The 25,269-nt window shown below is 38.2% G+C and overlaps 2 protein-coding genes across 4 annotated transcripts in view; one reads left to right on the forward strand and one right to left on the reverse strand.

Moving 5' to 3' along the window:
• Positions 1 to 3,269: 3,269 nt before the first annotated feature.
• Positions 3,270 to 25,269, reverse strand: part of Lin52 (lin-52 DREAM MuvB core complex component) — a 95,614-nt gene continuing 73,614 nt past the window's right edge. For 2 of the 3 annotated variants that reach the window (XR_012446101.1, XM_074067559.1), the window contains one exon: positions 3,270 to 5,120. Coding sequence is in view for 2 of the 3 variants with exons in the window: in XM_074067559.1 (XP_073923660.1) it covers positions 5,065 to 5,120 (56 nt within the window). In the remaining variant the exon portion in view is untranslated. Of the gene's footprint in view, positions 5,154 to 25,269 lie in introns of all 3 variants that reach the window. The other variant, XM_074067560.1, reaches the window with a different exon arrangement.
• Positions 18,544 to 18,919, forward strand: LOC109688397 (translation machinery-associated protein 7-like). The gene has a single exon (XM_074067561.1). The coding sequence runs from the start codon at positions 18,557 to 18,559 to the stop codon at positions 18,749 to 18,751; it is 195 nt and encodes a 64-aa protein (XP_073923662.1). The 5' UTR covers positions 18,544 to 18,556; the 3' UTR covers positions 18,752 to 18,919.

Genomic DNA, 25,269 nt, shown 5'->3' on the forward strand with positions numbered 1-25,269 from the left:
AGTACAGCAAAGAAACAAACAAAAAACAAAAATAAAAAAAACCCAGAAAGCAGAGGACAAGATACAGATGAAAACCTGCGTGAGCCGGTTCTGCTCTGAGCTTGATCTTGAGATTTCTACTTCCGTTCTCCCCTGTATTCCTTTGTCGCTGGCTATGACTAAGTTTACCATCATTACTGTATCACCCAAGTGATCCCTGTGATGGGCTGCAGTCCTGGGGGCTGTTTCCATCAAGTGGCCACATGGAGTGCTGCCAGTGCTTCTTGCACTGCCAACTTATGGGCCACTTTTCTGTTGTAAAAAACAAGGATCACTCTGGGTGCTGGTGATTCATGCCTGTAATCCTAGCTATTTGGGAAGCCGAGATCAAGAGGATTGGTGTTCAAGGCCAGCTCAGGCAAAAATGTTTGCAAGACCGGAATCTCAATGGAAAAAAAGCTGGTAAGACGGCACATGCCTATCATTCCAGTGAGGACGGGAAGAATAAAATAGGAGAATCAAGGTCCAGGCTGGCCTGAGCAAAAAGCAAGACCCTATCTCCAAAATAAGTACAGCAAAAAGGGCTGGAGGCATGGCTAAAGCAGCAGAGCACCTGCCTAGCAAGCATGAAGTCCTGAGTTCAAACTCCAGTATTGGAAAAAAACAAAACAAAACCCAAAAACCAAAAAATTAGGAATCTTCCAGAAGAGAGATTGGGGACAGTAGGCAGGTGTTGGAAAAGAACCATCACAAAGGCGATGGGGGCTAGACGTGAAGGCCAACGTGATAGAGTGGTGGCTCTTGCCACCATGAGCTCTTAGAGGGCAGAATCCTCACGTGTGCATTGTGCATCAGCTCGCTGGACATGGTAATACACTTGTACAGAACTTCAGTGCACCAGTGTGGACAGGTGAGGAGACCAAAAAAGGACAACAGACAGGAGGCAAATGAACAGGACATGCAGAGGTGGCTTCCCAGGTCAGGATTCCAAGCGCTTCAGACTCCAGCCTGAGGAATGGGGCCCAGGCCATGTACAGTGCAGTTCTTCGGAGCCAACTTTCCTTCCTCTCTGCCCAGAGCCCACGTCTGCTTCTTGAAGTTGGAGAAATGGCTTGTTTAGAAAACCTGTACCCGTTCCCCCCATCTGTCCTCTGGTTAGAGCTGTGTGAAGCGGAAGACAATTTGGGGCTTATTAGTGTCCCAGGGAGACCTGTAACTTGTGTTGCTGGGACCCAAACAGCAAGCGTCTTAGCGGCAAACTCCAGCTGAGAAAAGACTGAGGAACTGTCTCACCTAATTACAGGGAATGACCCTCTTCGTGTTTGTGATTCGGTACGGTTGTCTGATCGCTTTTGATCGCTTTTTTGCATTTGCTGGCTCAGGCCATGCTGGAATTGTGCTAATTAGAAGAGAAGTGGACAGAGTGATCCTGTCAGCCCTGGTTACTGGTGGGGACAAAGCAGAATATTATTCTGAGGCACTGTTTTGTGAGGGCCCTTCTCCCAGTTCTCATTAGAAGGAAGAGGCCCCCAGGAGGGGAAAGTTCTGAATCCCTAGCCTGGCTAATGGAGCATGGGGGCGTTCCTGTGCTAATTAACAGACTCTGCCAGCACTCACGCCAACCAAGGTCTCACAGTTGTACCTAGTGCCACCTGAAGCCCCCAACTGGCCCTTGGTCTAGAAGAAAAAGTGATACACAAAGGGTGGGAAGGCCAGTGGCCTCTTTAGGCATTAGAACACACCCTCGAAGTGCCCAAAATCCTACACAGATAGGAAATGCCAGATAGGGCCAGCCAGAACTTACAAACTGAACATGGAGAAGCCACTACTCGCCCCTCTCTGGGGTAGGAGTTATAAGGCTCTCTGGAGAAATGAAGCCCATGCAGGGATCTGGTAGCCATGGTGATCTCAAAGGATGGAGAAAACAGAAAATGGAGAACATAACCAAATGCTTGGAGATGGAGTTAGGCAAAGCTGAGAGCTGGTAAGAAACCATGGGACCATCAACCTTGGCCCATCTGTCCATTTCCTCATGTTCTGCTCTATGACGCCTTCCTATGAGGCCTTAATCCCAGGGGAATAAGAAAGGATTGAAGCATCCCACTAGAAATGAAATTTCTTGCCTTCATTACAACACTCCTATGGAGGTCCCAACATACTTCTGAAGTCACAGGACAATGTAATGTTTTTCACCAGTTCCACCTGCACTGTCCAGATTTGAGGAAATCCAGAGAGTTACAATAAACAGATGCTTGAGAACCAACACCAAGAAGCAGTTAGCAAGTAAAAACTATGATAAAAATTATGATAAGTATTTTTATGGTAATAAAAAGACTAAGAAAAATTAGTGATGGTGTTTTGATATTCACACAAGTAATATCTTATGAACTTTTAGTGGGCTAACTAGCAATTTGCTTCCCTTAAAAATGGAATGCTTTCTGTAGAAAAGCATGCTCTGGTCTAGAGTAGGTCAACTATCAATGGGTAGCAGCAGTGACACTAAAGAGTACTTCCTCTTCTCTAGGTCTGGAAACACAGTTGACAAGGAAGTCACATTAAGGATTTAAGCAGGCGCAGAGAAATATTTGTTTTCAATCCATCATGTTTAATTGGAAGTCGGCAAACAGATGTCTCTTTTGAACCCCTAGTTCAAAGAAGCCACTGAAGGTCTAGGTGTGTAGGAGACAAATGTAACCTCGAGAAGCTTATGCTTGGGTAGGACAGTAAGATTTGGACTCAGATCATCACTTAAATATGAGGTAGAGTTTAGTAAGTCATAGAGATGGTACACCTAAATGTTGTAGGAATGTGAGGGGTGGGGAGGATCATTTCCAACTGGGTCACCAGGGCTTTACAGGAAGAACAGGTTTGATAAGTGCAAAAGGGAAGCAAGACTTCCTGCTGGGGACTAAATGCCTGTGCAAAGGCACTCAAGTAGGAATGGGGGAACTGTTCAAATAACGGAGACTTCATATGTAGGAGAAGAAGCCAACTGGAAGGTCAATTAGGATTTACATATAGAGGAAATTCAGACTTTATCAATAGACACTGGGAAGTACCAAAGGTCACTAAATACTCCTATATAGATAGAGTTGAGCATTAATAAGTAGGGTGGCTGGTAGGATAGACTGGAAGCTGTGAGACCAAGTAGATGACTATACAGCCCCAAACCATCCACTAAGATATAGGGGGGTGGGAGGGAGGATAGTGGGCTACATGTTACTTGAGTTGTACTTTCTTGTGAGGTCTATGCTTTAAATATGCAGCTTGGCTCTTGAAGGAAAAACTCATTCTCCTATACAAGGGACATTTTTATTATGAGGACACAGAAAACATCACATACAGAGTGTAATCCTCTAACATCCTGAAATACACAAAGACACACACACAGACACACAGACACACAACATAAATTTATATTATCAATATAAAAATACATCATTAACATTTCTAAGGATGACAAATACAAAACCAATAAATATCACAATCCTAAAACATGTACTTACATTAAGTGCTGGTGAATAAGATGACCAGTAAAAGAAGGAGGCCAAAGCAGATTTGAGAACTAACTACCTGGCTTCCGGTTACAGACTAGAGTTGGTTTGGGGGAGGTATCCCAGTATTCTCCATATATTTCTCAATTTCCCCAAACACTTAAAGTGCCTGATGTCATCAACTCTCAAAAACAGAGTGAATTAAAAGTCTGACATAATGGCACTATTTTCTGACTACACGCACACACACTTCAACCACATTCAGTGAGGTCAAGAGCTTAACTTGGTTTTAAGCTTAACTTAAAACCAAACACTCTATGACTGACCCCTCTAGGGTCATTTGAATGTTCCCTTTCTCATATTCATTCTTTATGTTGATCAATCGATTTTTTTCCTTTTAAAAAGTAAAATCGTATGGGTAGTCAAATGGCTTAACTGAGGGGAAAACCCAATTATGAAGTTTAGCATGGGCCCAAATGTCAGACAATAGTTAAAAGGACCAGTGGTTAAACTGAAGAGTACCGTGCCCTAGCAGAGACTCAAGACCCCACTGGATTACTGCTACATGGACATTCTTTCCATAAAGTTTAGGAAACTTTATGCACTTCTCAAAACATGACAGAACATGTATAATTGATTTTCCCCATGAGCGAGATTTTCAGACTTTAATATGGACACATTTAATTTGTGAAAAATTCCCTAAGAGTTGTATTTAAGTCAGGAAATTCTATTTCTCTTTGTGTGTGTGTGTTTCTGTCATACAGGTGAAGTATCTATTAGGTGCTGTGAGAAGGAAAGGGGGATAAACATGGGCACACTTTAGGTCAAATAGGCCTTCTAGTTTTCAAGGGTATCCTCCCAAACCATGCCCTTCTCTCACCTATCAGGCTACACTTACTGTTTCCTTAAATCTGAAAGGGCCTAGCATGGGCCTTTCACTCTTAAACTAATCCAGTTGGAAACCCTTGCCTGAAGTCAAGCCCAGAAAGGTGGCTCTGGGAGGTGGGAATAGATGAGGGTAGGACTATCATGACAGGCGTAGTATTTAAAAAGCAGATAAACATTGAGAAGATCCTGATTTCTCCCATTGGGGAAGTCTTAGAAACTATTACATACTGGACAGTTCATAGTCAGGATGCACAGCCTGGTCTAGAATCTAGTTGGTCTCTGATCTCCTCACGTCATAAATACTTTTTAAGAGATGAAGTACAACTAAAAGGAACCCATCCAATCAACATGTCACAACTGGCTTAGACATCAAGCAATCAAAGCAACTGTAAGATCCTGGAGCTCCTGCATCACGTCTGGAAAGGATAAAGCACAACTTTGACCTTTAAGAATGACAGGACCTCTGATGTTACTAATATCCGAGTCTACAAAGCTGAGCAACGCCAATGATCCTTGGGTAGAGCAGATTCTTCTCTTGCCACTTAATGTCCTCAGAAGGACAGAGTGCCAGGAGCAGGGAGAGGGTTGGTCCTGGAGGTTCAGCCTCCAGCTTCTCCCAAGGAAGCATGAGGTGTGCATCATCAGAGCTGCATGGGAAGTGAGCTTGGTCACAGTCCTCAGGACACCTGTCCACAAGCAGCTGCTACTTCTTGGGCTTCTCTAGAATGTTGAGGAATTTCCCCCGTGTCATCTCTCTGGCTGAAATCACAAAGCAAACAGATCAATGAAGACCTAAAATGGGAAAAAGAAAGAATCACAGAAAGATTTAATTTAAAAATGCAGATTAATTTAAATTGTCTGTTAAATTGCTACCATAAGATTCAGGCTAACCTCCTAAAAGGGTTCCCCCCATTATTGATAATTAAAACTAGACAAAGCGATTCTGAAGTTGGCAACTGCTAAAAGGTACAGACAACTGGAGAAGATTTTATCTTCCATCCTTACAAAAATCACCAGGTTATTCCACTCAAATACCCCTCTCTCTCTCTCTGAAGAAGCTAACCTAATATCCATGGTCACTATCTCACAGGGTTTACTCTTGGAGGTTAAAATCTAATCAACATTAGTGTTTTCTGGGTTGTTGGTCTCTGTACATTTATAAGTGCAAATCAAAAGTGAGAGAGAGGGTTCATGTGTCCTCTCTCTCAGCAGTGGTAGCCTCTGCATGCTGTAATATATCCGGGTTTATATTCCCTCAGTGCAGTTCATCTGTGGATGGTGTAATAAAGTAGAGTTTATAGAGCTTTGGTCTTCTGTCTCTTGGCATTGTCAGTCCTTAGGTATTTAATGTAGCCAGGCAAGGTTTATGTGTCTTTCTCTGAATTTCAGCACCATCAATCTTTGAATGCTGTGGTTACCAGTGAGTTTACACAGCTACTTTCCTATATATGAGGCTCCAAAATGAAAATAAAACATTTCTCAATTATAAGGGCCACTCTAGAAGTCCCCCATTTGCTCTGTCAAGCAAACGCTCAACAGCATTTGCACTCTAACACTCCCCTCATTCTCATCCCACAAGGTCATCTTTTCAATCTCTTAAACAGACTTCTGATATGGGAGGCCAGAAGTCTTCTGGAACCACGCAGCAGGCACAGATAAGGCTGTGTCCTATGGCCTCCCAAGAGCATATCTCCATCCTGGCTAAAGATGGGAGGTAGTTAGGGAGGTACCTTTTCCCTGGCTTTCTTGTTGTCTTTCTCAAGTGCAGAGCAAATGGTGCTAGGCAAATGGGCTCTCCTCTCCTCCTCCCCAGCCTAACAGTTCCTTGCTTACTGTACAACGAAGAATAAGGCAATATAAACTTTTATAACATCACATGGAAGTTTTGTTTTTTGCTAACTTCACCCTATACACTCCCCAGTTTTCACTAGTTCCTGAGTTCTAACAAAGGGCAAGAAAATTCCATCTGCTAGGAATGGAAGTCCTAGTGCTGGGTTACCTCAGTGCTCACAACCCCACCTCAGACCAAATCAAACTGACCATTCCTTCCTTGGTGGATATATACCAAACTTTGTATATTCAAAGCTCTCATAAGGCTTGCACACAATTAGTCTTCCTCCACCAAAATGTAAGAACTGAGGGAAAGATTGATTTAGTGCTAGACCTTTTATTTACTGAATAAATGCTGGTTGGATGAATGTTAATACACAAAAGAATTAGAACCAAGAAGGAACACACAAAATGTTGATTTCCTTCCTTTACACAGACAAATAAGATGACTACTTAGTGTCTCTCAGTGCTCTAGTCTCTACACTATGGTGGTCTTTTTGAATGCACCTGCTTATTTGGCAAGAAAAATCATTTCCCTTGATGGAAGTAATAGAAAATTATGGGAATATCAGGGGTCAAGGGCTAACTATTCTAGAGGAAATCCAATCAAGTAGTTTCTTGCCCACAGGGAGGCAGAATGGACTTCCTCCAGAAAACAGGACACGAACTCAGTTTTAAGTCCCAACTGTAGCACTTAGTAGCTGGGTGACATTTTGGGCTGGACAATAATCTCTGAGCCTTACCTTCTTCATCTGCGAAATGGGTACCATGTTAATGTCACCTGCATACTTTTCTCTTGGATATTAGCAATCAACATACTTGTTATAGTGGTACTTATCAATACAATTGTCTTTAGAGGTGTGTAAGTGAGCAGTTCTTTTACACTCACTATTTACTGAGTGAATGAATGGTGATAATAGGCTAGCAATCTCAAAAACTTCATTCCTTAGAATCTTAGTTTGTAAGAATTTACTTATACTTTTGTTTTGAGACAGGGTCTTACTATGTAGCCCCGATTAGCCTTGAACTCATGATCCTCCTGCCTTCACCTCCCCATTTCTAGGAATACAGGCATGAGCCACCATACCTGGTGGGAATTTACTTATACTTTTGGACAGTGTGGGTCTCATCATGTATTTCTGCTAGATGGATTAGCTGCCTACTTTCAGGTGCTTATTAAGGACTTTAAACATGCAACATTCCTCACTGGTGATTTCTTTTGCCTCCTGCCCTTCAATCCTCCCAATTCCTCACTTTTTTTAATCCCCAAATAGGAGAGTGACTTATAATATTTTAAAACTTCAAATTTAAAAAGATTCAACTATTTGAGGGTTCAAAAGAATTTGAAAGGAAAAGTAAATGGAGATTCTGAAGTCTCTCAGTGGTAAGCTCTCCTTAAATTTAACCAATCTTTTTTAACAACCCCTTTCCACTCAATCATTCCTCCCCCTTCAACCTAATCCAAGTATACAGAGCTGCAGAAAACCATCATAAAAGGAGAAGTAATTCAAAAGACATCATCTCCTACATGGGAGGGGAGAAAGTTTCCCTTCTTGCCAGTCCCATATAGTAGATATACGAATGTGTGACATAGCCTCTCCCTAAAAGAGGGCTGTGCCCTATAAATCAGATCCTAAGCACCAACCCCTTTTTGTGCACAGAGAAATTGCTGTGGGTCAGGGGCTGCTCCAGAGCACGTGCCCTCCTGTTCACTTGTCATCAGGGATGTTAACATTTCTGATTAATTCATATAGCCCTTATTTTATTCCTCATTTCTTTATCCTTATTCTCCTGCTCTCCAGCAGTGTGAAGATTCTTACCAACCTGCTACAGTAATCACCACCCGCTAACCACACCCCCCCCAACCTAGTGAAATTGTTTAGTGATGCCAACCGCGCTTTTAATTTGCAAGACATCAGACACAGAGGTAATTTATACCAACATCTGTTCATTTTTGACTTCTGAAACAAACTCACACATGCTGCTACAAAATCCCATCAAGAGTAGGGAGACAGCCTTCTCCTACTGTTCTGTATTCCTTGTAGGTATGCACACACACACACACACACACACACACACACACACACACCTAGTAGGGGTTTTAAATGTAAATGTATTTTACTAAAAACACTCCCACCAAGGATTTCAAATCTCCCTGGGGAAAACCTTTAGCAATGGGTACTGCTTACTCTCAGAGGAGAGGAAGAGATTCCTGTTTGCTGCTGCTCAGTTCTGTCCTTTTTTTCCCAGAAGTTACAGTTTAGTTTATCCTGGCATAAATGACCATAGTAAAATCACATGCTCTGAAGCTTGGCACTTCCAGTTCCTCCATTCATTCCTGGTTCTTCCCTCCCTCCCCACAATGTGTCATATAAAAACATTCCTAGGGGCTGTAGATGTAGCTCAGTGATAAAGCACTTTACCTAGTAGGACTTGGCTCTGATGCCCAGCACAAAAGGTGAGCAAGCAAGCAAGCAATCAGTTAAATTTGCTAACTATTTTTGCTTCTGGGTTTAATGTCCAGGTTTTTCAGGGTGAACAGGAAGGCAACACTGCTACCATTCTAATAACTATGCCAAGAGAGACCCACTGGTCATCAGCCACCATGGTGCATGCTGTGCAGATGAGAAACATCACACCCAAGTCAAGTCATGATTTACAGGCTGTCCTATGTAGTACCCAGACCACAAACTAAGAAAACCACAATAGAGACTGTCACCATAGGGTTAAGATGTGAACTGTTGCATAAAACGTGGAGAGGGTTTACTTGTACATGCTGAAAGACAGCAAATAGCTGAACTACAATCAACTTCCAGGTTTATGCTGCTTCTATTACCCCTTCATAGTTTCTGTAGAACTGTCAGGTTCATAGCAGCTGTAAATACCTAGGTATACTAGGGAGGTCAGGGCTGAAAGGAGGACTCCATTCTGCTTGCTCTGAAGGTGGCACAGGGTTTAATATAATCTCTTCTTCAGACTCTAGTTCCTCCATCCTCTGCTTAGCCTTGCTTTGGCTCCCTCTCCACAATGACTTGCCCCAAACTGCCTTCTCTGCAGTAAATTTTCTGGTGGTTGGGTGAAAAGATTCAGTAGTACAGATTGATTTCTCACCGTCGAGGGGATGAGGGATTACCAGAGGCCCCTGGTTAACGAGATTGGGTGCAGAATCTCTCTGGAGACCAGCCCTCTCTGCCAGGGCTTTGTACCTTTCACCCATGACATATGGGTTTCATTACAGAAAGATTTTCCAGATTATAACTTTGAGGCAATTGCCTGATAAAATTCTGCATGACTTTTATGTGGGGAACAATGTAAAGATTAAATAACTTTTTAATAAAATGGAAGAAACTCATACAATGTCTGGTTTTTTATTTCAAACTACTTAAAATATTTCTGTGATTAATCTAATTAAAAACCAAGGTGGAGAAGAGTTACTTTCCCCTGTTTTCCTCATCCAGAAGAGCAACAACAGGCTGCTTTATGAGACTATGCTATGAGTGGCAGAAAACAAAGGACATAATATTATGACAGGGTAGCGCTCTCAGCATTGGACAGGCTTGGATTTGAACTGTATCCCCCACCCTGACCTGGACCACTGTGGCCAAGTCCCCAGGCTAGCTTTGGGAGCTTCAATTTCCTCAAGTGTTCAAGGTGGGAATAAGTACAAAGGTCACATAGACATTCATATGTGCTAGCTACTGTCACCATGTCTGTCTTTTGCTTCAAACAAGAAGTTTCTTAAAGCAACAAGATGCTTGATGGGAAAACCATCTAGGACTCACTTCTTTTAGAATAATTTATTCTTAAAGACATACTGCCCTAGTGTAAAAGCTACATACAAAAAATTATAAAATTGTTCTTGATTTTATAATGAAAAATGAAAATCTTCAAAATTCTTTGATGGAATAAGAGGAGAACAAAAAGAAACTAATGTGATTTATAATGCTAATATCGGTCTCCTAGGAATGCAGACGTTTTCCTGATGCAATGCCACAGAGCTGCCATGCAGCAGAGCAGCTCCAAGGCAGCCAATAAGACTGAGATTGTTCACCAAGTTCCAGTTCAGTTATATCTCCCAAAGGAAGAACCACTATGACAGATAATCCAAGTCAAGGATCAAGCACTTCTTAATGCCTCCAATGTAACAGCTGCTGGTGCCACTGTCAAGAGCAGAAGGAGCTGGGAACTGAATACAAAGTCAGTGGATGAGGAGGGGGTCTCTTGGAACCTCACTGCATTGGGACACTTAGTGGCCTTTAGCAGGTCTGCTGACCACTCTCAATCATCTCTTATGGGCAAGTATCAACAAATGAGTTTTGGGTAGAAATCTCACTTTTCTCTAAAAGCAGCACTTTCAAGGTCAGCAGAACAGCTTTGAGGCTTTTGCCTAAAGTTCTCTGGGCATAAGCATCTCAAAAAGGTGACTGAAATATTATACATCTTAGAAAAGAATGGCCTGGGAGCTCCATCTGTGACAAAACTATCACACTTATCAAAATTTTCACCTTCAAAATTCTCAAGAAATTCTTTTTGGGAGCATACTTTCCAGATTCTCTTTATATTGTGTGTCTTGGCTTGCCAATGAGTTTTTCTTCCAAAGAGGTAAAGTGACTAAGAACATTTTTCCCTCCAGTTTCTTTAGAGAAATATAATTTTTTTAGCAACCTTTTTTCCCCCCTGCAACTCACAGTAAGGTCTATTTCCAGAGAATGTTTTACCCAAGAAGTAACATGAGAAAGAAAAGCCAGGACTCAATGTGCAGGTAAACAAATTTGGACAGTTCCAATATGGAAAATAATTTTAATAGCTTTTTATAGCAGAAGGAAAAAAAAGGACAGAAACATCTAGCCAACAGATTTATTTTCGGAATATAAAACATCAAGCAGGAACATAAAATATGGGAAGTGTCAGCCATGATGCCTGAAGATTGAAGGCAGAAGTGGAAGAATCTTAACTGTCAGGCATTTGAAAAATGTTGTATTTAGGAGAAAGAAAGCCTATGTTTCCTCCTTGAACTCTCCTTCTGCTCTCTTTCAACAGCAAACAAGACTAGATTTCAACTATGCAATCTTTCATTTTCCTACTAAAACCAAACCCAAACAACAAGAAACTTCAAAGATTTGTGTCTGACAAATGAGAGCTAACTACTCTCATTACATATTTTGTTTCCTTTTTGAAGACCTTCATGAAGTTCATTTGGTTCCCTTTTCAAGGGTAAAACTCAGCTGAGTGAAAGGCAATGAGATCAAAGCAATGGATTAATACTCTGGGGGCTGGAACTTTTTGTTAAATACTCATAAATTTGTGAGGAACATTCATGCTTCAGGGCCTTTATGTAGTAATACATCCTGGTGAAACACTTATTATGACCAAAGGCTAGTAACTTCACACAGTTTTAATATCTTCATCCATAAAGTGAGAACAGCAACAATAATCTATTATGTAAGGTTAAGATAGAACAACTAGTCACAAAATATTGTGTCCCAAGCTAGACAGAGTAACTTACTCATAGGCTGGATTCTACACTCAGAAAAATGAGACTGAGATCACAGTACAGATCATTCCAGATGATTTGGTTAGTCAGACAACTTTCCTTCTTGGTCCATCCCTTTTTGAGATGCTGGTAGCAGCTTAAGTCCAGGGAGAATGAAGAACCAGTTTTCTTGACCCCCAGAGCAGGGAAAGAGTTACATCTTCACATTGAGAAGCCAATAAAACCTCTCTTGATTATAATTTAGATAAGAACCACTGGATTGAATAATAATGTCTGAAACTCCCCTGGCTGTTTCACCTTGAGACGTCCATCACTGGGTTAAACATGATGCTAATTGCATTTGGATTGATTAATTTCTCTCACTCCTGTCTATTCGAATAACGCTTAACAAAATAATCATAGCACCCACAGCCAAATCTTTTCCGTCAAAGGAATGAAGCCATCAGAACAGGCAGAGATGAAAGAAATGAAGATGACCCGTAATTACTGCGACGGTGATATCATTACCATATTATACAAAATGAGTGTGTGTGGGGGGAGGAGGGTGGAGGAAGGAGGGGCTGAGATTATTATTTTTTTAATGGAATCCTACAGCCTAAGAATACAGATCTGACATCAAGTGGAATGCACAGAAATATAGAACTTTAAAAAAAATACAAATCTTGCTCATGAAATTGCAAAATCCAACAAACACCAAGGCCCAAGATACATCAAGTGTCTTGGCTGTGCGCAGGTACTATTCACGCCACTATTTTTTCATGCAATAACCCTTTGTGTATGACTCGCATAGAGATTTAAGATGCTGTCTTCACACCACAAGCATTCCCATAATTATTGGGAGAATTTTTCTGAAAGCTAGGAAATAATATCACTTCATTTTAATATTGTTAGAGGTGGCCTTGTCTCTAAAATTAGAACCTGAATTTTAACTGCAGTTAGGTCTAGTTTAAGTCACCAAAGAAAATGTCTATGAATCTCTACATATAGTTCAATGGACAATGTTATGAATTTAATATAAAGCACTAGCAAAGAAAAATAGAGGAACTATTTTTTATTTGATGTGAATTTTTTAATACTTATGGGATTATCATACTTGCATAGGATTTAACCTTAGGTCTAAAACAATAGTTTTTTAGATGGTGATCTCAGGTGAATTATATAGCCTCTCTGTGCCTCAGTTCCTTTCTCTGTAAATTGGAGATCAATATTTACCTCACTGGGTTATTGTGAGACTTAAGGAAAATAATACCTTTAAGTGCTCAATAAATGCTGGTACAAGAAAAACAAAAGAAAGATTAATTTAATGAGTACATACAGAACCCTCTGTACAATGTTTTGGTTATTCCATTTAGTAAAGTTAATTCAGCAGATATTGTAAAGTACTTTGCATACAGAATTCAACAAATATTTGTGAAATCAGCAAATAGAATACATAGAAGGTACATTTTTTGAAAAGGCTAGGGTGATATTTTTATTAAACTTTTTTATTTGCATACATTAATTTCTGCTAGGGTATTTTAAAGATATCTCTCTCATTAAATCAAAAAATAATTTAGAAATGGAGTCTCACTATGTAGCTGAGGTGGACCTGGAACTCACTATATAACTCAGGTTGGCCTTGAACTGTGATCCAGACTTACAAGTAGCTAGGATTACAGGCATGAGCTATAGGTGCCTAATCCTTTTCAATTTTTAATTAAACACTATGTATAAGAAATTCTTTCCTATTTTTTTTTGCAGTACTGGGGCTTGAACTCAGGGCCTATATCTTGAGCCACTCCACCAGTCCTTTTTTGTAATTTTTTTTTCGAGATAGGGTCTTGCAAACTATTTGCCCTGCCTGGCTTCAAACCGCTGTCCTCTGGTGCCGCCCAGGTATAAGAAATTCTTGTTAAGTAAAACCACATATATATTTTACCCTTCAAACCAGCAATTCCACTTTCAGGTGTTCACATGCCTTTCCATTTCAGTACTACTTGTAACAACTGAAACTGAGAAACAATTCAAATATCCTTCAACAAAGAATGGACTGGTTGAATAAACTATATTCCATATTGTGGAATATCATTTAGCAGTACAAAGGAATGAGGAACATATCCATATATTACTACAGAAAAATCTCTAGAACAAAGTACAGAAGAGTATATATGGTAAATTACCTTATGTAGACATTCAGGAGAGGCAAAAATACATAAAATCTTTATATTTACTTGTAACTCCAAAAGGATACAATGTAAGGATAAAATTTCACACTAGTTTTTATGAATAAAGATGGTTATCTGGGGAAGGGATAGAAATAGGAAGTGGATTTGAATATGCCTTAAAGTTTAGTTTTTATTTTGGGATATTATATCAATATTTTATATATTAAAAAACAAAATCCATTAAATAGAAGAAGCAATCTCTAAAATTGGAACAACCTAAATTTATAAAGTTTGGCATAGTTCAGAGTAAAACATAAAAGACATACTAAAATTAAATGTATAGGGCTAGTACTCAAGCGCTAAGAGCACCTGCCTAGCAAGAATGAAGCCCCAGTACCGTCAAAAAAAAAAATTGTATGTATTATCATTCACATTTCTGATATGTATCTCCTAAGGATTTAAAAGAAACATAGAGAAACCTTAAGCTGCACCCAGCAGTCTTCTTGTTATATGTCAGTTCTTTTTTTTTTTAAATTCATATGTGCATACAATGTTTGGGTATGTCAGTTCTTTTGAAGCTACTTTTACTCAGGTTAAAGCAAATAATTATGTTAGTTATTAGGAACTAGTAAGACTTTGAATATAGAGAAAACAGATCTTTGTAAAACCAAGTGCATTAAATAAAAACCCTTTAACATTTTTTATTTGAATTGGATATGTGATTGGTAGGAATATTTAATTTCTTTTTCTCTTTTCAAAAAAATTACATGCTGGTAACCAGGTGCTGCTGGTTAGTGTCTGTAGGCTTGAGACTGGGAGGATGGCCGTTTGAGGCCCAGCATGGGCAGGCAATATTAATTCACGAGGCTCCATCTCCAAACTAATCAGAGCAAAATGAACTGAGGGTGGCTCAAGCAGGAGATGCCTGCTCTAGGAGAGCTTGCTTTACAAGTGTGAAGCTCTGAGTTCAAATACCAATCCCACCAAAAACAACAACACAACAAAACTTGCTGGGAAGAAAAAATTTTATGTTGGTTGTGGTTGTGGTGGTGCACAACTGTAATTCCAGCACTCAGGAGGCAGAGGCAAGAGTGTCGTAGGTGGAGGCCAGCCTGAGTTATAACAGTGAGATCTTGTCTCAAAAAACCAAACCAGTCAGGCACTGAGGCTCATATCTATAATCCTAGCTACTTGGAAGGTAATGATCAGGAGGATTATGGTTCAAGGCCAGCCCAGGCAAAAAAAGTCGACAAGATCCCATCTCAACCAAGAAAATATGGGTGTAGTGGTGTGAGCCTGGGAGGCATAAATGGGAGGATTGTGGTCTGGGTTGATCAGATAGTAAAAGCAAGACCCTGTGTGAAAAAAATAACTAAAGTTAAAGGGATGGTGTGGCTTAAGTGGTAGAGCACTTACCTAGCAAGTGCAAAGCCCTTAGTTCAAACCTTAGCATTGTCAAAAAACAAAACCAAACCCCACTCCACCCCACAAAAAACCATATATATATATATATATATATATATATATATGCACCACCCCTACTCATAGAGAAAGCCTACAATGGTTATACAATGACAATGAATACTATTAGTACCCACATTTTTACTAAAAGGAATGAGGTTTCCTTGGAGAAATGGATGAGATCTGAAGTCTGGAGAAGTAAATGAACAAGGGGTATGCAAATACACCTGAAAGCAAGCAAGTTACCAAAACTTACTATGGTTTTATCAAAAGACATAGCAGCCAACTTGAAGGGGGTATCCACTAAAAATGGGACAGTTTTGAAGTATTTAGGAAATGACTGTTAACAGATTAAAACATATCCAAAACAAACATCTGTTATTAAATGTCATTTTAACTTATGCCGAAAACTGATAAATAAAAGGGAGGGCAATCTACCATTTTCCCTCTCATTCCTCTTTGGACTGCATTTCAAGGAAGCCAAACAGATGCTGTGTTGAGTATTTTCAAGATAGGGTGTCTCAACAACTATTTGTCTGGGGTGGCTTTGAACTGACATTCTCCTGATCTCTGCCACCCAAGTAGCTAGGACTATAGACTTGAGCCACAGGCTCCTGGCAAAAGACAGTTTGTTTGTTTGCTTTTTGTCATTACTGGAGTTTGAACTCAGGACCTCATGCTTGCTAGTCCCTAAAGGGGACTTTCTTAGAAATACATTCTGAAATCTACAGATGAAATGGCATGACATCTAGGATTTGCTTTAAAATATTTAAGTGAACAACATACATGTGATATAAGGGGGTACAGAAAAATAAGAACAGCAAAAAACTGACCATTATTGAACTTGGGAATGGATGCCTGGGGTTCATTATTTATTCTACCTTGTTTATGCTTGAAAATTTCCACAATAAAAAGAAAACCTCATCAAACACTTCTCTGGAAATATAGCCTTTTCTCATCACTACATATCACAATATAATTCTAGAAGCTACATGAATGAGTACTCAGAGAAGAGTAGGCTGGGAACAGAGATGTGGATAATTAATTCTGCAGAAGGCTTGGAAATGGTTGGACAGGAAAAGCTTCAGAAAGAGGGTCACTTTTCATGTCTTAAATGTTTATGTCTACTGTTAAATTTTTTGGATGAGAAACAATTTATACATGATCAACAATGAAAAGCAGATTGCAATTTTTTTAAACCTATCAAATTGAACTCAGGTTAAGTCTAGTAATAAAAACCTTCTACCTTCCAACTTCTCTCTCTCTCTGAATTATTTAAGAAATCATAATAACAAATCTAAGAACACTTTTTTTTTTTTTTTACTTCGTCCACAAAACAGCTATGAGAGAAGCTTACTGGCTCAACATGTTGTTTCTTGGGAAACAAGACTCTTGGGAGGTGCAAAGAATGAATCCTTGGTTACGTATTTATTGAATCTTCCCACGAGAAGCTTCTGAAGTGAGTAACAGGGCTAACTTTAAGGTCTGGGCCAGGTTGATACAAAAAGGAATAGTTTAACTAAACTTTCAGTAGCCAAACTAAACTTTAACAAGTTTGTTGTCACACTCTCAACAACTACAGATATGACCTTACTAAACCTACTTTGACCATTTCTTTTATTTCATAGATGCTGATTTATTCAATTTAAAACAGATTACTTATTCTAGATGACAATTTTTTAAAAATTTATTTTATTTTTGTGGTACTGGAGTTTGAATTCAGGGTTGCACACTTGCTAGTCATGTGCTCTACTACTTGAAGCTACATCCCCAGCCCTTTTTTGCTTAAGCTATTTTCCAGATAGGATCATGCATTTTTGCCTGAGCTGGCCTTGTACCACGATCCTCTTCCCTACATCTCCTGAATATCTGGGATTACAGCTATCTACCACCCTGCCCACTTTGCTTGTTGTGATGGGCCTCATTAGCTTTCTGCCTGGGCTGGCCTTGAGCCTACCAACCTCTGCCTCCTAATACCTGGGATTACAGATAGGTGCCACTATGCAACTGATAATTTGATTTTTAATTATTTGCTAATTGATGGAAGAAATTTTGTTTTCTTGCAGTAGTGGAGACGGAACCCAAGGCCTTGTGCATTCTAGCCAAGTGCTCTACCACTGAGCTACATCCCCAGTCCTAGATGGAAGAGATTTGGAAAATTCATTTCCTTAATGGACTTAGATAAAAAATGCACATTAAAGTGTAGCCATCCAGGAGGCCTTAATTTAAAGCTATTTCCCCTAGAAATTATGCAGCACAACAATTTATATAGTAGTACAAAGGCACAATTTCTGTCTTCACTAGCTTGTGAGTTTCTTTTAAACCACACTGTAGTCAGGTAAAAGCTTGATTACATATGTATACTTACAAAGTCATATGAAGTGGTTATTTTCCCTGTGATTAGAAATAACAGCTACTTAACCTATTTCTTTCAGAATATCTAATTTTGATGTTTCTGAGTAATCACATTTACAACATTCATGAGTTTCTAGTTTAAAATAATTAGAACACAAAAATGCCCTTAGCTAGAAAATGATATTATGCCATGTATATAAATCTGTATCTCTGAAACTCTCTTCCTAGGCAACATACAATAAATGTATAGTGAGGAGAATAATATTCTTCCAATAATACTGATCATAATTTAGGATCTTAAAAATAATTTGTGGCCAGTCAAAATAGAATAGAATATGGCTAGTTATATTCTATAAGCATTTATTATAATTCTTAATAATTAAGTTTAAATCTTTATCATTTTATTAACCTTACTTACGTTTAAGCCAATGAAGAAGTGAAAGTAAAAAGAAGAATTTTACAGATGCTAGGCCACTGGCCTCAAAAATCAAAAAGTTAGAATTCTAAATTAGTACAAGTCCTCACTTCATGTTCATTATATGCTTTATAATTGCAGATGAGGACACACCCAAAGATGTCTACATTCTTCCTTAGAAAATTCCTTCCCACTTCTTTAAGTACTTATTTTCTTATCAAGAGTTAGTGCTCTGTATAAACATGATACCTTAGAGAGCTTTGCAAATGTGGAATACTTTTTTCCAAAGACCTTAAAAGGAGGGTGCCAGATGGGGATATCAGGGATAGTTTTAATATACTGGAGGTCTTTCAGGTAAGCCTGCTAAAATTGATAAGATATATAAGTGGCTTTCAAAGTGTAGCCCCTGGACCAACTACATCAACCTTAGCTGGGAACTCATTAAGATATACAAATTCTTGAGGATCAGGGTCTTGGGGAAGGGGTGGCAGGCACTATGTCTGGCCACGGAAGTGGCAAGAAGAAGCCCCTGAAACAGCCCAAGAAGCAGGCCAAAGAGATAGATGAGGAAGATAAGGCTTTCAAGCAGAAACAAAAAGAGGAGCAGAAGAAACTTGAGGAGCTAAAAACGAAGGCCACGGAGAAGGGCCCCCTGGCCACAGGTGGAATTAAGAAATCTGGCAAGAAGTAAGTTGTTCCTTGTGCCTGAGATGATGGTGACCCTTATTCCATTCCTATTTAAACATCTGGATTCCCTGCATAACATCTTTTGCCACCTATAGCCAGAATGAAGTGTTGCATTAAGAGTCTGTTGTACATTTAAGAATAAACAACTTTTAGCTGGGCGATGGTGGCTCACGCCTGTAATCCTAGCTACTCAGGAGGCAGAAGAGGATTGCGGTTCGAAGCCAGGCCCAGGCAATTAATTCTGTGAGACCTTATCTCGAAAAACCCTAACACAAAAAAGGGCTGGTGGAGTGGCTCAAGGTGTAGGTCCTGAGTTCAAACCCCAGTACCGCAAAAAAAAAAAAAAAAAAAAACCTTATTAAAAAAAATCGTAATTCAGTGGCTCATTGTGTCTAGTGTGTCAGAATTTGTACCTCAGCTGTGAATTTAAAATAAACCCAGCCTAGAATCCTGCCAACAACAACAAAAAAAGAAAGATATACAAACTCTCAGGCCGGACTTGAGATCCTAAATGAGAAATATGAGTCCATACTTAAACAAGCCCCAGGAGATTCTAATGTACATTCATGGTTGAGAACCATTAAGTCATATCACCCATGATCACTGCAGCTCTAATTCTTTAGTAACAGAGGAGGCAGGCTTTTATTTTATCACAGTTATGACAATAAAGCAAAAAAACAAAAACAAAAACAAAACCCAAGGTCAGGAGAGAAGGGCCAGGTACTATCATAAAGGGGAAAATTAAATCATTCAGCCAAAAGACAAAAAAAAGGGTATTTCTTTCGGAGGGAGGTTAGTGCTGGGGATCAAACCCAGAGCCTTGCACAGGCTTAGTAAGCACTCTACCACTAAGCTACACCTCCAGCCCAAAATTAGAATTTTTATCAAAACTTTAGCCCTATCTCTATTGCTATGTATTGTGCTCAGCAATGAGGCTATAATACAAACCTTAACCATGAGACTCTTGGCACAAGACAGCCTGAAAAATAATTATCAAACAATGTCACGTAAACTACGAGAGGAGTACAGAACACATTACAAGGACAGAAATGAAGATTATTAATTCTGCAGAAGAACTGGGTTGGACAGACTGGAAAAACTTTAGAAACGGGGTGACTGAACTGAACCTTTAGGAAGCAGTGTCTGGGAATACCCAGCAAGCCCCAGACCACTCCTTTTTAAAAGATTCCCACTAGACCAGTGGTGTAAAATGCAAGTGAACATTATGAAATGGATTCACAAAATAAGCCTCAAATACACACTTAATTCCCAGCACTGCATGGGCTTTCTTGTGGATACCAATAGTATAAGAGATGGCCCTGCTTTTAAGAAATTAAACCACTAATAAAAAATTTGGATGATCCAAAATTTAGGTGAAACTAAGCCAATTATAACCATTCTTCATATTTTGTTAGACAAAGACTAAACCACAATTAAGTCAACTTGTTCCTAAGTCTAGTTTCCTCTCAAGACTGAAATTTTCACAAGGTTTACAAAAACTGGAGACATCTACCAGACTTTCATTAAAAAGAGGTATTTAGCTGGCGGAGTGGCTTGAGTGGTAAGAGTGCCAGCCTAGCAAGTATGAGGCCCTGAGTTCAAACCCCAGTGATACCAAAAAAAGAAGGGTATTTAAATTTCTCTTTCCTTCTTTTGTTTAATTTAAAAAGAAATAAATTATTTATAAAGTCTAGGCTGGAAGGAAGATATTACAATGAGTTAAAATTTATTGTGCTTCTAAAATCAATCTGATCAAATTCAATGAAATAACCAAATTTTGCAATCAGTTTTTCCTCTATATTCATGTTGGTTCCACTAAACTAGCATTACTGTAACCAAACATGACTAAACTCCTCCCCACCACCCCAATCTCCCAGCGCTGAGGATCAAACTCAGGGCTTCCTGGTTGCTAGGCAAGCACTCTACCACTGAGCTATACTTAGCTCTACTAACCTTTTATTTTTTTTGGAAGGTAGAGAAAAAAACTACAAAAGCTAGTATTCATAGTTTGCTAAAAGGTTTATTTTAAGGAAGACTACTTGCTAAGTCCCCACAAATCTAGTTCTCATTTGACTAAGAGGTCTTATTTCTAACAAATAAACAAAAACCTGAGTTGACTTAATAGCCAGAAGATAATGTGAACAACACACTTAAAGATTCCTCTCATTAATCACATTGTTTGAACCACTTTCTTAATGACTGCTCAAGTTCAGCCTGAGCTACAGGTACATTTGCTTTATCTGTACAACCAATGATGTGTCTTTGAGGTTAATGTCAATAGAGAAATTAATTTCTCTATGCAAGAAGCTGTTCAGCATTTAAACTGTATAGATTCTTTATTGCAAAGTTTCATTCCAAGCAAAAGCAAACCAAGAATATGACTGGGATTTTAAAAACAACAATAAAACTGAGGATGACCCATTCTTGTCATTTTATGCTCCAAGATAGCCAATCAACTGTAAATGGATTCACGGTAAGCCATTCTTCTCCATTCTAGCTCAAGATAGAGAACATTAAACGACAGTGTCCCTTGAAATGGAACCCAATACTGATGGTTGATGAAAATAAAACTCTTTGTGTTTTTGCTTACCCAGTCTATGACTCAAAAAGACAAAGAAGAGACTAATCAATAGTCAAGTGAAATATCAGTTTAGTCAGATGTAACCAGATTGTTGGGTGACATATTTTGAACTCACATTAAAAACTCTACCTGGGATGATCTAATGCAAATGTTATGGCATAATATGAACACCAAAATAAAGTAAAAAATGATGACACAAAAACTTGCACATGAATGTCCATAGCTGCATTCTTCATAATAGCCCAAAAAATGGAAACAATCAACTGAAAGAATAAAACAAAATGGGGCATATTCATGCAATGCAATATTATTTGGCAATAAAAAGGAATGTAATTCAGAGACAGAAAGGAGGTTAGTAGTTACTTATGGATGGCAGGGCATAAGGGGGAATCTGGAGAACAGGGAGTAACTGTGAATGGGTATGGGATTTCTTTTGGGATAATGGAAATGTTCTAAAACTAGACTGTGGTGACAGATGCACAATTCTGTAAATATACTAAAAAACCACTGACATGTACACTTTAAAGTGGCTGATTTTTATGGTAAGTGAAAAATAATCTCAATAAAATTATTTAAAAGAAAAAAGGGTGAGGCTGGAAGGTTGGCTTAATTGGTAGAGCGTTTGCTTAGCAAGCATGAGGCCCTGAGTTCAAACCCCAGTGTCTCCCCCTTCCCTCCAAAAAAGGGTAGTGTGTAGAGTTCAGCAAAAATTAAATGCAGGGTTCAAGTCAAAACCTTGATAAAGAGACTTCATTCACGTAGGAAAGATCCATGGTGAAAAAAGCCGTATCTCTCCCCTGAAAACACAGCCACCCAGTTCTTCCCTCCATCCTAAAGCACAAAGGAAATTCACTCTTTTCTTTTCACTAAATAATTGAAAATCTAACCAATCACTGTCCTTGATGAAAAAAAGAAAAACAACAACAACAAAAGCCTTGGGTAATTGGGACATTTCTGCCATATACTCTAAAGAATATATTTGATAAATTCACTTCTGTTTAAATTCAACTAACATCTTAATTTGTACTTATAATGCACTATTTTAGAAAACAAAGGCACTGTACTTAGGACTAGATATTCATCCTAGGAAGTCAGGATGCAATTAGATTTAATGTAAGTAGATTAGATTAATGCAAATGCACTAAATATAAAAACATTTTTAAAATGCTGTATGTTCAAACATATCAAAAATCCATGAAATGAAAGATTACGGTTGCTATGAAATTTAAGTAATCCTTACTACAGCAAATAATTGGTTAAATGTAATAACAGAACCAGCAACCCTAACTCATTAAAAACAGTATAGATGAGTTCATTTATACAAAAAGTATTTAGTTGTGGATGTTCTACATATTCATTATTGTGCCACACTTTAAAGATACTAAGAGAAATAATATTGACAGCTTTTTAAAAATTGGTTCACTTAATGTGTATTTATTTATCCATAAATAAAAGTCCTTGAGAATTGAACCCAAGGCCTCAAGCCTACCAGACTTGAACTATATACCTTCAGCCCTCAAATGTGTATTTATTGAACATAACTTAATTTAGGATTAGGAATCTAAATCTTTTTGCATTCAAGGGTTTTTGTTCTTGTTTTGAGACAGGGTCTCTATGTAGCCCTAGCTGGCCTCCAACTTGCAAGCCTACTGCCTCCGCCTCCCAGTGCTGGGATTACAGGCTTGAGCCATCACTACCAGATGAATTTACAGTTTAAAGAAATTAAAATATTCAGAGCTGGGGCTGTGGTTCAAGTGGTAGAGCTCCGGCCCAACAAACTCAAAGCTCTGAGTTCAAACCCCAGTACTATCAAATTTATTTATTTATTTTACCATCTTTGTTCATGTCCATCAATAACCATGAAAAAGTACTGTGAATATTGGTTTGGGGATAATAAGTAGATTTTATCAAGTAAGTGAATTTGCAAATATAGAATCCATCAGTAAGGATGAACTATATATGTATTGCAGATATTTTATCCAGGCTGTGATTTGTATTTTCATTTTCTTAACAGTGTCTTCTGAAGAGAAGTTTTAATTTTTGATAAAGTTCAATTTATTATGTTTTTCTTTTATGCTTTGTGCTATCTGAATTACCCAAGAAGTTTGTGGCTATCCCAAGGATACTAAGTTTTCTATTAGAAGTCTTATAAAACTTTCAGCTTTTACATTTACAGCCATTACTTAGTTTGAGTTAATTTTTTATGTTGCTATATAAGGATCAGTTTCCTTTCTTCCCCCAGATATTCATTTGTTCCAGCATTATCCACTGAAAAGAACAGAGTATCCTTGAATTATTTTTATCATTTTTTCAAAAAAAGCAATTTACTGGGTTTATTTCTCGACTCCTTATTTTGTTTCATTCATCTGTAAGCCTCTCTTTATGTCAAAATCACACTGTCTCAGTAAGTGTGACTTTTACAGTAAGTCTTGAAATCAGATCATATAAATCCTCCAACATTCTTGTTCTTTTCACATATTGTTCTAGTTATTAGGTACTCAGCATTTCCACACAAACTTTAGGCTCATTCAGTTTTCAATTTCTCGAGAAAGTCTGCAAGGATTTTGATTGGAATTACACTGAATATATAGATCAGTCTAGAAAGAATAGATGACAGTATTTGGCCATCATCCATAAACTTGGCATATATCTGTAGTTACTTAGATCTTTAATTTCTCTGAGGTTTCAGTGTACATGTCTTAGGATTTTTTAATGTTATTATAAATTAGGCTGCCTTAAATCCCTTTACCAATTGTTTGTTGCTGGTATATACAAATATAAATGATTTTTGCATTTTGACATATCTTTTCTTCCTTGCTAAATTTCACTGATTAGTTTTAATAGTGTTTTTGTAGATTCCTTACATTTCTATATAAACAATCACATCTACATAAGAAGACAACTTTCTTTCTTTTCATTTGGTAGTCCTTTAATTTCTCTCTCTTTCCTTATTTCACTGTTTGTGTCCTCAGTTTTACCATAGTGGTAAAAGCAGATACTCTTGCTTCTTTCAATCTCAGACACAAAGCATTCCGTCTTTCAAGATTAAGTATGATTATAATAGTAAGCTTTTTTATTTTTTATTTTTTAGACAACTTTTATCAGTTTGAGAAAGATCCATCCTACTTCTAGTTTACTGGGGGAAAACTTTTTTTTGAAACTATGAAAAAAATAAATAAAACCACAAATAGATATTGAATTTTCCAAATGATTTTTCTACAGATATTGAAATGAAAAATTTTTTTTGTTTTGTCTGTTGATATTGTAAATTATTTTGACTTTTAAATACTAAAAACTTTGCATTCCTGAAGTAACCCCTTTGATCATCATATATTATTATTTTACATATTGCAAGAGTCAAACTGCTAATAGTTCATTAAAGATTTTTGCAGAGGGACATTAGACTGTAGTTTTATTTTCTTGTCTTTGTCTGTTTTGTTAATTAGTGTAATGCTGGCCTCAAAATATGAGCTGAGAGGGCTGGGGATATACTTCACTGGTAGAATGTTTGCCTAACATATATGTGTAAGGCTCTGGGTTCGTTCCTAAGCACCTCCTCCCCAAAGATGTGTGTGTGTATGCATGTGGCACGTATAGAGTTAAGAAAAACTCCTTCCTTTATTTTCTGAGAGTGTGAGAGATAGTACTAATTCTTTATTAAATGTTTAGTAGAATTTGTCAACTGAAGCCACCTTAACCTGAAATTTGGCTTGTAAGATTTTTAAATTACAAATTCAATATTTAAAATTAGATGTAAGGCTATGGAGGTTTTACCATCCCAAGTCAATTTTGAAAATTTGTATCTTTCAAGGAGTTTGTTCATTTCTTCTAAGTTATCAAATTTAATAAAGCTTTCACATTTTCCTTCCAGTCTGTACGATCTGTAAGGTCCCCATTTTCATTGCTGATATTGATAAACTGGGCCTTCTCTACTTCCTTTA

Source organism: Castor canadensis, chromosome 3 (genome assembly GCF_047511655.1).
Source record: "Castor canadensis chromosome 3, mCasCan1.hap1v2, whole genome shotgun sequence".
NCBI classification, from domain to species: domain Eukaryota; kingdom Metazoa; phylum Chordata; class Mammalia; order Rodentia; family Castoridae; genus Castor; species Castor canadensis.